Genomic DNA, 13782 nt, shown 5'->3' with positions numbered 1-13782 from the left:
AGTCCTTGCCGATGACAAGCATACCCATAACATGGTTCAGCCACCACCATGCTTGAAAATGTGAAGAGTGGTACTCAGTGATGTGTTGGATTTGCCCAAACATACTTGTTTCTGTTTTTTATTTTGAATACATTTGCTAAATAAAAAAATAAAATGTTTTTGTTTTGTCATTATTGGGTATTGTGTGTATATTGATGAGGGGGAAAAACCGAATGAATACATTTTAGAATAACGTAACAAAATGTGAAGAAAGGGAAGGGGTCGGAATACTTTCTGAATGCACTGTATTGAATCTTCCACGTGGTCTACATTAAACGACACTTATTCAATATAACAGGCTTTTAAAATGTAAATATTGGTACACAATTTCTACTTAAAATACCAAAACGGTACAGAAAAGGCACTCTTCATGTAGCGACCCAGTTATAGCTCATTGCTCTCAAAAGTATTCAGACATTCAATATTCAGACATTTAAGTGGCAGACATTCTTTTTGTGACTTTATTTAGTTTTTTTTTTGTTCATTGAAGAGCTACGGGTACAATATCAAAATGTTATATTCCATTTAGATCATATTTCACATTCATTATTTCACACATGTACAGTATATTCTTGTTGTACCTGTGCTACAAAACATTTAAAAAAAGGTACATAACTACAATTGATCATTTTATCCTATTACAGATGAAGTAATAATACAATTCAGTATGTACAGGAAAATAAAACACAAAAATAAGTGGGCACTTCGCATTCCAATTTTCCCAAACCCACCCAGCCAACATGTCTCCATCGAACATTTTATGTGTCAACTTTCATTCCTTGAATTTATTTCTCAATTTAAACCTTTGGCCACGAATAATGATGCAAAACTAAAGTACATTTTCTGCTGTTTTATTTGTGAGCAAACAAAAGTGCTGGTGCACTGCCAGTTGCTAGCTAGACAGCGAGATTAATTATATCTGTTAATTGACATGCAAATCCTAGCAGCTAGCAGAATGGAGGCTACCTATTTCCCTTTCCCATTGGTCTTTGTATTCTTGTAATCATTTAGCTATGTGTTCATAGTAATTTGTTTGTATATAGCCCTTTACACTCGTACCCATATACGGGTTGAAAATGACAAATTTGGGCACTAATACATGATATTAGTGCTCTGGCTCTGCACATCACAGCGCTGTATAGCTTTTGATTGACAGTTGTTCTGAACTTCAGCACCACGCAACAAGAAATTTCCCCCATCCCTCCTGGTATTGGACAACTTTAGTATTTTTTGTTGTTGTCTGAGTGAGGGAAATGCTGTAAATTAAGATGACTCTATGTCTTTTGAAAGACGTCACTTGGAAACACCAGTTAGTCCTCTCACTCAAACCCTTGTAATTGTTTTGTCTTATGTTGCACCTACCCCACATTTTCCAGGAATAGTCTTATCATGCTACTGAATGTAGCCAGAATATTTTCAGATTTCGTTATCAATAAATGCAACTGAACAGTACAGTAAATGTAAAATGCACATACTATCAACAGTGTAATTTTGGATTTGGTCTTGTGTCAGTTGCCCTCAAAGCTCATCACTAAGCTAAGGACCCTGGGACTAAACACCTCCCTCTGCAACTGGATCCTGGACTGAGGGGCCGCCGCCCCCAGGTGGTAAGGGTAGATAACAACACATCTGCCACGCTGATCCTCAAAACAGGGGCCCCTCATGGTGCATGCTTAGTCCCTGTTCAATCATGACTGCATGGCAAAGCACGACTCCAACACCATCATTAAATATGCCGATGACACAACAGTGGTAAGCCTGATCACCGACAACAATGAGACAGCCTATAGGGAGGAGGTCAGAGACTGGCCGTGTGGTGCCAGGATAACAACCTTTCCCTCAATGTGATCAAGACAAAGGAGATGATTGTGGACTACAGGAAAAGGAGGACTGAGCCCGCCCCCATTCTCATCGACAGGGCTGTAGTGGAACAGGTTGAGAGCTTCAAGTTCCTTGGTATCTACATCGCCAACAAACTGTCATGGTCCAAACACACCAAGACAGTTGTGAAGAGGGCACGACATCGCCTATTCCCCCTCAAGAGACTGAAAAGATTTGGTATGGGACCTCAGATCCTCAAAAAGTTATACAGCTGCACCATCGAGAGCATCCTGACTGGTTGCATCATCGCCTGGTATGACAACTGCTCGGCCTCCGACAGCAAGGCACTACAGAGAGTAGTGAATATGGCCCAGTACATCACTGGGACCAAGCTTCCTGCCATCCAGGACCTCAAATCAAATACAATGTATTGGTCACATACACGTGTTTAGCAGTTGTTATTGCGGGTGAAGCAAAATGCTTATACCAGGCAGTGTCAGAGGAAGGCCCAAATAATTGCCAAGGACTCCAGCCACCCTAGTCATAGACTGTTCTCTCTGCTACCACACAGCAAGCGGTACAGAATTCTAGGTCAAAATGGCTTCTTAACAGCTTGTACCCTCAAGCCATAAGACTCTTGAACAGCTAATCAAATGGCTACCCGGACTATTTGCATTGTCCCCACCCCACCCCCCATTTTTAAGCTGCTGCTAATTTCTGTTTATTATCTATGCATAGTCACTTTACCTCTACCTACATGTACATATTACCTCAATTACCTCAACTAACCTGTGCCCCCGCACATTGACTCTGTACCGGTAACCCCTGTATATAGCCTCGCTATTGTTATTTTATTGTTGCTCCTTAATTATTTGTTATATATATATTTATTTATAGATTTGAATTGAAGTGTTGTGTACTCACCTTTGGTCTAATCATTTTCCCATTCTCTCAAAACTGTTCCCATCCCAATTGCTACCATGGTTATGCATATCATTTTCATATTTCCTCTGTAAGACACATTTCAATGTATCCCTATCCATATAGGCCAATACCCACGAGTTTAAAGGGTTATTGAGGAGCTGAAGCAATATGCTTCTGTGAAGTCCCTGGTGGGTTTACAGGAAGAGAACCGCAGCAAGAAGGAGGTCAGTGGCCAGCAGAAGGGACAACCAGTGCTGCTGTGTTCCCTCCTACCTCGAAATGCCCCCATATCATTTTAAGAATCTAACAGTTACATTGAATCTGTCCATCCAAGCAATTTAATCCCATATTGTTTATTATTATTATTATTTTTTACTAGAAGCCCACCAGTCCAAGCTCAGTTAACAATTGCAAGAAATTAAGCAGAGGTGTGGTGGTTAATTTCAATCCAAATCTAGTCGCTGAAGCGTTACAGATTGTGCCACAGAAATGTAAAAGGTCATTTACGATTGGGCCGGTTATGCAGCGTTTACCGAGGAACGTAAGTCTCCGCTAATGTGGAAACATTGCCTTTAACTTTCAATCACGCTGTAACATTGAACACGGATTGAATAGAGCCCCAAGTGTCAAGAAACTATCCTGTTTGGCTTTTCTTGTCAGGCGGCAATGGAAACAGTTCTACATTTAAGCATTGATGCTTTCTTGCATCAATTTTCCCTTCATCGTCGTGGCGTGGCCTTCTTGTGCTCTGTCTTACATGCTCTGTCTGCTAGCATTCTCTTTTTTTGCCTTTCAAAGTTTGCATCTTTAAATGACGCTGATGAGTTTCTGTACATAACTTTTTGAATGTCAAATATCTGTAACAAAAATAGAAAATACATTAAAAAAAATATATATATATTATGTTTTTCAAAACATGTGCAGGAGCTCGTGTGAAATTAACCTTTCAAAGACATTTCAAATTACAGCGTTTATGTATGCTATCAGAAAGAAATGAGGTGGGTAGCTAGGTAAGTGTGTCATTGTAGCAAAGTAATTATAAGCAACGAATCAGAACTCTTAAATGTTTTGTTCTTTTATCTATACAAGAGGCAATCATTGATCTTGACATATTACATCTTTCACGGAGTCTTCCGTTTTGATATGGTTATTTTGCCTAAAAACCTTTGGGCCTGCCAATAGAAAAAAACAACTTTGCACTCCTGCCCAGCCTGGCCACTGTCCTGAAGGCATAGCTGCAGGAAGATGTTTGGGGGTGCTGCTTTGAGAGAAAAATAAAGTATCCCTGCGCTGAAGTCCTAATACAGGAGTAGTAAAGGCCCAGTGCACTACTTTTGTGAAATAAATCACAATATAAAAATGTATTTGTATTATTATTGTTTGTATTGTTTTTTTTCTTCCACAAAGTAGTGCACTGTGCCTTTACCACTCCTGTATTTGTTTTTTCAGAGGGCGCTGCAGTACCCTCAGCGCCCCTAAGTCCCGTGGCTATGCCCAAAGTGTGTTCAGCATCCCCAGTGGCTCTACAAGTGCATAGATAGATGGTATACTCCACTGCTGGCCTGCTCTCTAGGTACCATCTCATGAGGATGAAGCCACAGACTCTGGCCAAACTTGTGTTTTCTAAAGTGAATTCAAAGGCATTTAATAATTATTATAAACACCATTATTATTAAGTATTTAATTATAAGTAAATCACAGCCTATATGCGCAATTTATAGACTCAAATGATTTAATACAACAAAATGTTGTTTAAATGCTGGGCGCTTAATGTTCCTGCCAGTCTAGAGTGTTGGACTTGCAAATGCTTCATCATTTATTTATTTGTAGACTATAGCCTTGAAATAAAAGGCTAATAAAATAGCCTAAATTATTCATTTTTGTTCCTTCCACTTGTTCCTTCCACTCAACTCGCTCATATACTCTGATCTTGGCACTCCTCCACCATTCTAAAAAATGTTTTGGAAGCTATCAAAAGACGTATTAATGTACCACTTATTCTATTACATAGCCTTATGCCTCTATTTAGGAAGATACTGACTTTACGGTCAAAATGAATCTACTTGCACTTTTTAGTCAATTTTGGTACTGGAAAAAAGGTTTCTGATTAATATCGATGTCACATACGCCGAGAGAAGTCAGTTCCCGAGTTCAGTCCTGCTTTAATGTTTCCCAACAATACCTCTGTAACCCACTCTACCTGTTTTTAATGTTTCCCAACAATACCTCTGTAACCCACTCTACCTGTTTTTAAAGTTTCCCATCAATATCTCCTTTCCAACCTTATAGAATCCTAGAAACATTATACAAACGTCCTCATCGGAAGTGTCAAATGGCACTAGATGCATCTCAATATTCTTAAATGGATCTTACACTGTCTGTGCTGATCTGAACATAGAGGATAAGGGAAGCCAAATGTCAGAATACATTCAAATATTAGTTTGGGTAAAGGAAAGTATGCCATTTTTGACCATTCATAAGGATAATTTATCTATGAAAGGAATTCTCAATTTAAGGTAGCGAGACAGATAAGCACAGCATGATATACACACAATGCCAGATGTCTCACGTCCTTGATCTAAAGCATTGCAGCTTTGGGTCCTGCTGTAGAGACCACATTGTCCACATCTCTGTGGGATTCAGTTTGTGCACCACCATGAGCTCCCTGTAAATGCAGGGGTTGAAGTGTGTCACCCCCTGTTTGAGCCCAAAGGTCTTGAAGCCAGAGTGGTGCGTCAGCGTGATGTTCATCTTCTGCAGGCACAAGCCCACAAAGACATCATCAATGGGGAACAGGTCAATGCTGGACGCTGCCACTTCCAGACTCAGCACAGTCTGATTTGACATCAGGTAGCCCCCACCCCCAGCGTATAGAGGATATGGCTTGTTGGGGTACATCTCCACTGGTATGAAATATTTACTTTGTTTGTCCCGGACTGGATAGCCAGACATGATGTTCCCAGCATACAGTTGCTCGGAGGGCTTGTTGTCCTTAACATATTCCACCAGATTGCTGGTGTGAACAAAAACATCATCGTCCCCTTTGAACACATAGTGTGCCCAGCGGCACTCCAGGCGGAACCATTTGAGGAAGTGGATCTCCTTTAGGGTCAGGTTGAAAAAACTGTCGTCAAAATCCCACTGCAGGATGTCCCCAAACTGTCTGCTCTCCCACTCCAGTACCTGCTGCAGCGGGTAACCCTGTATTGTGTCTGAAGACTTACCTACTAGGAACAATAGTTTCACCTTCTTACCCTGAACATATCCCTTCTTCCCCCATGTGTTCCGAAGTGCAGACCTGCGATCAACCTGGATGGCTGTGGACTTAACGGCCAGCAGGAGAAAGAGGTCATTCTGACAGGGTGTCGGAGACAGCAGGCGGGAGAATGTCCTGCAGTGTTTGTACACAAGGAAGTTGCGGTGGGTAGGTGGAATAGAGGATGAAATGTTGTTCACGGTGTCATTCCGGGAGCACTTGAAGACATCCACAGCGGACTGTGACTGTGGTGGTATGGCAGAGGGAGAAGTGTTCCGGCGCCCATCTGTGTGGTTCACGTGCAATAGTCTGAGGACGCCAATCAACAACGCAGTGCCAATGACAAGGGACCATCTACTGCGGCTCTGGACTCTGAAGAGGATCCTCATGGTTCTGAAAATGAATTGCAAGCACACCACTTTTTAGCCACAAGGAGACAGAATTGGAACTGGTACAGTGGGGGGAACAAGTATTTGATACACTGACGATTTTGCAGGTTTTCCTACTTACAAAGCATGTAGAGGTCTGTCATTTTTATCATAGGTACACTTCAACTGTGAGAGACGGAATCTAAAACAAAAATCCAGAAAATCACATTGTATGATTTTTAAGTAATTCATTTGCATTTTATTGCATGACATTAGTATTTGATACATCAGAAAAGCAGAACTCAATATTTGGTACAGAAACCTTTGTTTGCAATTACAGAGATCATACGTTTCCTGTAGTTCTTGACCAGGATTGCACACACTGCAGCGGGGATTTTGGCCCACTCCTCCATACAGACCTTCTCCAGATCCTTCAGGTTTCGGGGCTGTCGCTGGGCAATACGGACTTTCAGTCCCCTCCAAAGATTTTCTATTGGGTTCAGGTCTGGACACTGGCTAGGCCACTTCAGGACCTTGAGATGCTTCTTACGGAGCCACTCCTTAGTTGCCCTGGCTGTGTGTTTCGGGTCGTTGTCATGCTGGAAGACCATCTTCAATGCTCTTACTGAGGGAAGGAGGTTGTTGGCCAAGATCTCGCGATACATGGCCCCATCCATCCTCCCCTCAATACGGTGCAGTTGTCCTGTCCCCTTTGCAGAAAAGCATCCCAAAGAATGATGTTTCCACCTCCATGCTTCACGGTTGGGATGGTGTTCTTGGGGTTGTACTCATCCTTCTTCCTCCAAACACGGCGAGTGGAGTTTAGACCAAAAAGCTCTATTTTTGTCTCATCAGACCACATGACCTTCTCCCATTCCTCCTCTGGATCATCCAGATGGTCATTGGCAAACTTCAGACGGGCCTGGACATGTGCTGGCTTGAGCAGGGGAACCTTGCGTGCGCTGCAGGATTTTAATCCATGACGGCGTAGTGTGTTACTAATGGTTTTCTATGAGACTGTGGTCCCAGCTCTCTTCAGGTCATTGACCAGGTCCTGACGTGTAGTTCTGGGCTGATCCCTCACCTTCCTCATGATAATTGATGCCCCACGAGGTGAGATCTTGCATGGAGCCCCAGACTGAGGGTGATTGACCGTCATCTTGAACTTCTTCCATTTTCTAATAATTGCGCCAACAGTTGCCTTCTCACCAAGCTGCTTGCCTATTGTCCTGTAGCCCATCCCAGCCTTGTGCAGGTCTACAATTGTATCCCTGATGTCCTTACACAGATGTCTGCTCTTGGCCATTGTGGAGAGGTTGGAGTCTGTTTGATTGAGTGTATGATTAGGTGTCTTTTATACAGGTAACAAGTTCAAACAGGTGCAGTTAATACAGGTAATGAGTGAAGAACAGGAGGGCTTCTTAAAGAAAAACTAATAGGTTTGTGAGAGCCGGAATTCTTACTGGTTGGTAGGTGATCAAATACTTATGTCATGCAATAAAATGCAAATGAATTACTTAAAAATCATACAATGTGATTTTCTGGATTCCATCTCGCACCGTTGAAGTGTACCTATGATAAATATTACAGACCTCTACATGCTTTGTAAGTAGGAAAACCTGCAAAATCGTCAGTGTATCAAATACTTGTTCTCCCCACTGTATATGAAGTAGGCCTAAAATAGGCTACAAGTGGCACAGTTTATTTTGTCTCATACCAAAAGTATGTATGTCACACATTGTTGTGCCTAGGACAAGTGGCACCTACCTCAGAGGCTTTCTCAAGCACAGAATAATACACCTACAGTTGAAGTTGGAAGTTGACGTACAACTTAGCCAAATACATTTAAACTCAAATCTTTCACAATTCTTGACATTTTAATCCAAGTAAAAATTCCCTATTTTAGGTCAGTTAGTTTATTTTAAGAATGGAAATGTCAGAATAATAGAAGAGAGAATGAATTAGTTCAGCTTTGATTTCTTTCATCACATTCTCAGTGGGTCAGAAGTTTACATACACTCAATTAGTATTTGGTAGCATTGCCTTTAAATTGTTTAACTTGGGTCAAACGTTTTCGGGTAGCCTTCCACAAGCTTCCCACAATAAGTTGGATGAATTTTGGCCCATTCCTCCTGACAGAGCTAGTTTAACTGAGTCAGGTTTGTAGGCCTCCTTGCGCGCACACACTTTTTCAGTTCTGCCCACAAATGTTCTATAGGTTTGAGGTCAGGGCTTTGTGATGGCCACTCCAATACCTTGACTTTGTTGTCCTTAAGCCATTTTGCCACAACGTTGGAAGTATGCTTAGGGTCATTGTCCATTTGGAAGACCCATTTGCGACCACATCATTTTCCTACCTCATGATGCCATCTACTTTGTGAAGTGCACCAGTCCCTCCTGCAGCAAAGCACCCCCGCAACATGATGCTGCCACCCCCGTGCTTCCCGGTTGGGATGGTGTCTTCGGCTTGCAAGCCTTCCCATTTTTCCTCCAAACATAACAATAGTCATTAAGGCCAAACAGTTATATTTTTGTTTCATCAGACCAGAGGACATTTCTCCAAAAAGTACGATCTTTGTCTCCATGTGCAGTTGCAAACCGTAGTCTGGCTTTTTTATGGCGGTTTTAGAGCAGTGGTTTCTTCCTTGCTGAGCGGCCTTTCAGGTTATGTTGATATAGGACTGGTTTTACTGTGGATATAGATACTTTTGGACCTGTTTCCTCCAACATCTTCACAAGGCCCTTTGCTGTTGTTCTGGGATTGATTTGCACTTTTCGCACCAAAGTACGTTCATCTCTAGGGGATAGAACGAGTCTCCTTCCTGAGCGGTGTGACGGCTGTGTGGTCCCATGGTGTTTATACTTGCATACTATTGTTTGTACAGATGAACGTAGTTCCTTCAGGTGTTTGGAAATTGCTCCCAAGGATGAACCAGACTATTGGAGGTCTACAATTTATTTTCTGAGGTCTTGGCTGATTTCTTTTGATTTTCCCATGATGTCAAGCAAAAGAGGCACTGAGTTTGAAGGTAGGCCTTGAAATAAATCCATTGTTACAACTCCAATTGACTCAAATGATGTCAATTAGCCTATCAGAATGTTCTAAAGCCATGACATCATTTTCTAGAATTTTCCAAGCTGTTTAAAAACACAGTCAACTTAGTGTATGTACATTTCTGACCCACTAGAATTGTGATACAGTGAATTATAAGTGAAATAATATGTCTGTAAACAATATTTGGAAAAAAGACTTGTGTCATGCACAAACTAGATGTTAGATGTAGATGTCCTAACCGACTTGCCAAAACTATAGTTTGTTAACAAGAAATTTGTAGAGTGGTTGAAAAAACGAGTTTTAATGACTCCAACCTAAGTGTATGTAAACTTCCGACTTCAACTGTATGTGATTATAAATGTATTAACTCGTGACCTACCTCTCACATGCCCAGGGCCCACTTTGGGTCCCGACCCACAGTTTAAGAAACTCTGCTTTACCTCCCTAAGTGTGCCCTAATGGCACACCTCATCATTGACTTTAAAGCATTGGATTGAGTTATATATTTTTTTCAATCTGGTTTGTATTTAAAACCCAGCAATAGCATATGATTTCAGACTTTCTGGTCAAAGAGCACTGCCCAGCAATAGCATATGATTTCAGACTTTCTGGTCAAAGAGCACTGAACACATTTTATCGGTTAAACATTTTTTCATAATAACACAAGTTGAATATCAATGCACAATGCTACATTTTTGGGAAAGATACAATGCCTGTAAGAACCCTGATAATAGTACTTATCTAATTAGGAACTCTTTGTTTGTTTTACAGGTTGTGGAGAGGGTTGCAGTGGAGGTTGTAGAGTAGTGAGCCCTCGACTCCCCTGTTCCATAGATGGTGTCCAGACAATTGGGTAATCTGGTGTGTGTGTGTGTGTGTGCCAATCAGATTGCAGATTTCTCTGAACCTGTTTGAAAAAATGAATTGTTGAAATTATAAATGTGTTAATTGTTTATATTTAATTGTGTAATCCTGCGTGGTGTGTGTGTACATCTTCTAAATAAAATGTTAAATATATTTTGTTTTATTCATGCATCCTTATGAGAAAGTTAAGAAAACCATCTATGGGAACATTTATCGAGTTCCTTTCTTTGTAATCTTCAGAGAACATTCCCAGAATGTTACAAACTCTGTAACCTTCAGAGAGCGTTTCTAACTTTGTAACATTCCACAAACGTTCCCCACTACCTTCAATACAGCCAAAGGAGAACGTTCAAAGAATGGAAAACCATCCATTTGAACCTTCAGGAAAGATTGGTGCAATGATCAGGGAACATTTCCACAACCTCCAGAACAAAAATGTTACTGTATAGAGCAAGTTTTCAAGGTGTTTGTGGAGGCTGGGCGTTGCGGTAATTTGGCCATTCTACGGCTCTGGTGGAATTTTCTATACAGTATGCTGAGTGCGGGCGCGATCACGGATCTGGTGGCATTTCAGAGAAGCCCCAGATCCATGCATTCTTTGGGTGGGTGAATTGTGGATTTTTCTCAATGAGAAAGTTACAACAACAAAAAATGCTTAGGATCGCTAGCTAATTTGTCCTGGGATATAAACATGAAGTTGTTATTTTACCTGAAATGCACAACTTTCATAAATTAGGTGCATTACCGCCACCGACCTCGTTCGTCTTTCAGTCACCCACGTGTGTATAACCAATGAGGAGATGGCACTTGGGTACCTGCGTCTATAAACCAATGAGGAGATGGGAGAGGCAGGACTTGCAGCGCGATCTGCATCACAAATAGAACTGACTTCTATTTTAGAGATTGGAAGCGCAGACGCTTGTTGGTGCGCACGAGCAGTGTGGATGCAATAATTGAATAACTTAGATTTCTAAATTTATTTTGCAACGCTCGCGCATGCGATGCCAGCGGTGTAGTCAGGGTATTAGCCTATTTTCTGGCAATTGTGCTGTTATTATGTGCCAGATGTTAAGACTACAATTTGTTATAAATAGCCCATTTGGGAGATCACCTTGTCATTTCAATAGGCATAGACTACAAATTAAAATCTGAGTTTATGATTGTAATTGAATTTTGCCATGGTTTGCTTAGATAAAGGCAGTTAGCCTATAGCCCCTGATAGGTTTACACCTAATTTCAGATTACAGTAGCCTAGACAAGATGTAGGCTAGATGTAAACTGAACGATTTAGCAGATTTCTTAGTTCAAATTGATAGACTAATTTATTCAACATGAATAGCGAGATGATTTCTGTGTTAAACATCCACTGAAGTAACTAGCAAGTTTGATAGCTACAGTAGTGGTAACCAAGTAAACAGACTTGCTATTTGCTAACCAGACCATCAGTCCTAGCTTCAGTTTGCTATTATGAAAATCGAGTTTCAACAATATTAATACTGTTTTAATTTCGACTTTTGGTTTCAAAAGCAGCTTAAATAAAACCTGTAAAATGAACTATAGGCATTGAACTATACCATGCAAATATACCATGAGTAATAAGGAAATAAAAAAAGCTGTGGTAGGCTCAGACATTATACCACAGGTATCACAAAACATTTATTCTTACTGTTCTAATTACGTTAGTAACCAGTTTATGATAGCAACAAGGCACCTCTAGAGTTTGTGGTACATGTCCAATATCTACCATGGTTAAGGGTTGTATTCAGGCACTCAGCGTTGCATCAGCAACGTCTGCATCCAACTTACTCCCAAACACGTAGATCCCCTGAACGCAGCTCACTCTCCAGACCCCAATCACCTGTTCACAAACCCGTATGTCATTATCACACACTATTTAGTTCACCTCTTTGCACCCCATCATTGTGAGGTATTGTTTGTTTTGTGACACTTCTATTCGGGGGTTTTCCCGTAATTTACTCCTCCCGTGTATGATCGTTTTTGCCCGCCTCAAGCCTTTCCCTACCTGTACTGTTGCCTTTTTGGACCACCTTATGCCTGCCCCTGGACCCATCTACCGACCTCCTCCTGTGGTCCTTTCCAATAAACACCTGCTGCGCCCTGCGCTTGAAACCAGCTCTCCAGTCTTCCATCGTGTTCATCGCAGCATCGTGCATAAGAACGGCCCTTGACCAATATACTGTACAATGACTATATGCCACACCACCTCGTGCCTTATTGCTTAAATATACAGCATCAACTACATAAATATCTATTAGGGTCCATTATCTGCTAACTGGACAACAACAACAAAAAGTATTCTTAACCATTTACATTTTAAAAATTATAATCAAAACAACATGGTTTTTCACTTACTTGTTATTAAAAAAAGACGCAGTTGGACAATCAAAACGTTTGTGCGAATTGAAGTGTGTGTCAAACATCCACAGCCCAGTCCAAGAGGATGCGCAAGCAATGTTTGTACATCTGTCGCTAAAACGCTCATTTGCTTGATACGGTTATGTATGCTAGTCCTGAACTATACCCGCGTTTTTAAGAAGTTATGCTATTCGTCTAGACTCTAGAGAATCGTTTGGAATTGACTTCACTATACTATATTCAATGGTTACCAAGTTACAGTTGCCTACAAGCCCGGAAGGGAAGGTGCCTTTATAGTTACCTTTAGCAGACCAGAAGGGCGTGCCTTTCTGCTTTGACATTAATGTGCTTGCTGTGCAATCATTAATATGCTTGCTGAACACAAGGCCACTCTAGCACCCTTACATAATCTTTTTAGTGTGCTTGCTGAAGACTAGAGGCGACTCTGGGATGCTGGCCTTCTAGGCAGAGTTGCAAAGAAAAAGCCATATCTCAGACTGGCTAATAAAAACAAAAGATTAAGATGGGCAAAAGAACACAGACATTGGACAAAGGAAGTCTGCCTAGAAGGCCAGCATCCTGGAGTCGCCTCTTCACTGTTGACGTTGAGATTTGTGTTTTGCGGGTACTATTTAATGAAGCTGCCAGTTGAGGACTTGTGAGGCGTCTAATAACCTTGTCCTCTTGCTCACTCTATTCTGGTTGGGGCTAGTTTGCGCTGTTCTGTGAAGGGAGTAGTACACAGTGTTGTACGAGATCTTCAGTTTCTTGACAATTTCTCGCTTGGAATAGCCTTAATTTCTCAGAACAAGAATAGACTGATGAGTTTCCGATTCAAACTGTAATCCCTTAAATGAAGAGTTGATGCGCTGCACACTTTTTTTAATAGCATCATTTTTAATATTTGGGCTTGGGAGGGTATCAAGTCAGGTCGAGTCATAAGGCTCAAGTCCAAGTCAAGTCACGAGTCATTGGTGTTAAAGTCAAAGTGGAGTTGCAAGTCATCATACCTGCGACTCGAGTCCAAGTCATGTGCCTCGAGTCAAAACCTCTGCAATGAAGTGACTGAAAATGTGCAG

General features: G+C 41.3%; 1 protein-coding gene across 1 annotated transcript; it reads right to left on the bottom strand.

The window, feature by feature from the left end:
* Nucleotides 1-255: 255 nt before the first annotated feature.
* On the bottom strand, nucleotides 256-12957 carry LOC115145190 (N-acetyllactosaminide beta-1,3-N-acetylglucosaminyltransferase 4-like). The gene is made up of 2 exons (XM_029686536.2): nucleotides 12701-12957; nucleotides 256-6433 (listed from the first exon to the last, which is right to left on the bottom strand). Exons 1-2 carry the CDS (start codon nucleotides 12766-12768, stop codon nucleotides 5350-5352), a joined length of 1152 nt encoding a protein of 383 aa, XP_029542396.1. The 5' UTR covers nucleotides 12769-12957; the 3' UTR covers nucleotides 256-5349.
* Between the last annotated feature and the right edge of the window lie 825 nt (nucleotides 12958-13782).

Source organism: Oncorhynchus nerka, linkage group LG2 (assembly GCF_034236695.1).
Source record: "Oncorhynchus nerka isolate Pitt River linkage group LG2, Oner_Uvic_2.0, whole genome shotgun sequence".
Lineage (NCBI taxonomy): Eukaryota > Metazoa > Chordata > Actinopteri > Salmoniformes > Salmonidae > Oncorhynchus > Oncorhynchus nerka.
Note: the sequence above shows the minus strand (reverse complement) of the source record. Positions and strands in the feature narration are given on the sequence as shown.

What these genes read in the sequence shown, in the direction of transcription:
- LOC115145190 (XM_029686536.2), bottom strand. Translation starts at nt 12,768, where the DNA reads ATGTTTGACACACACTTCAATTCGCACAAACGTTTTGATTGTCCAACT. An exon ending in GCGTCTTTTTTTAATAACAA is followed by an intron (nt 6,434 to 12,700) that starts GTAAGTGAAAAA and finishes ATTCATTTTCAG; the next exon opens with AACCATGAGGATCCTCTTCA.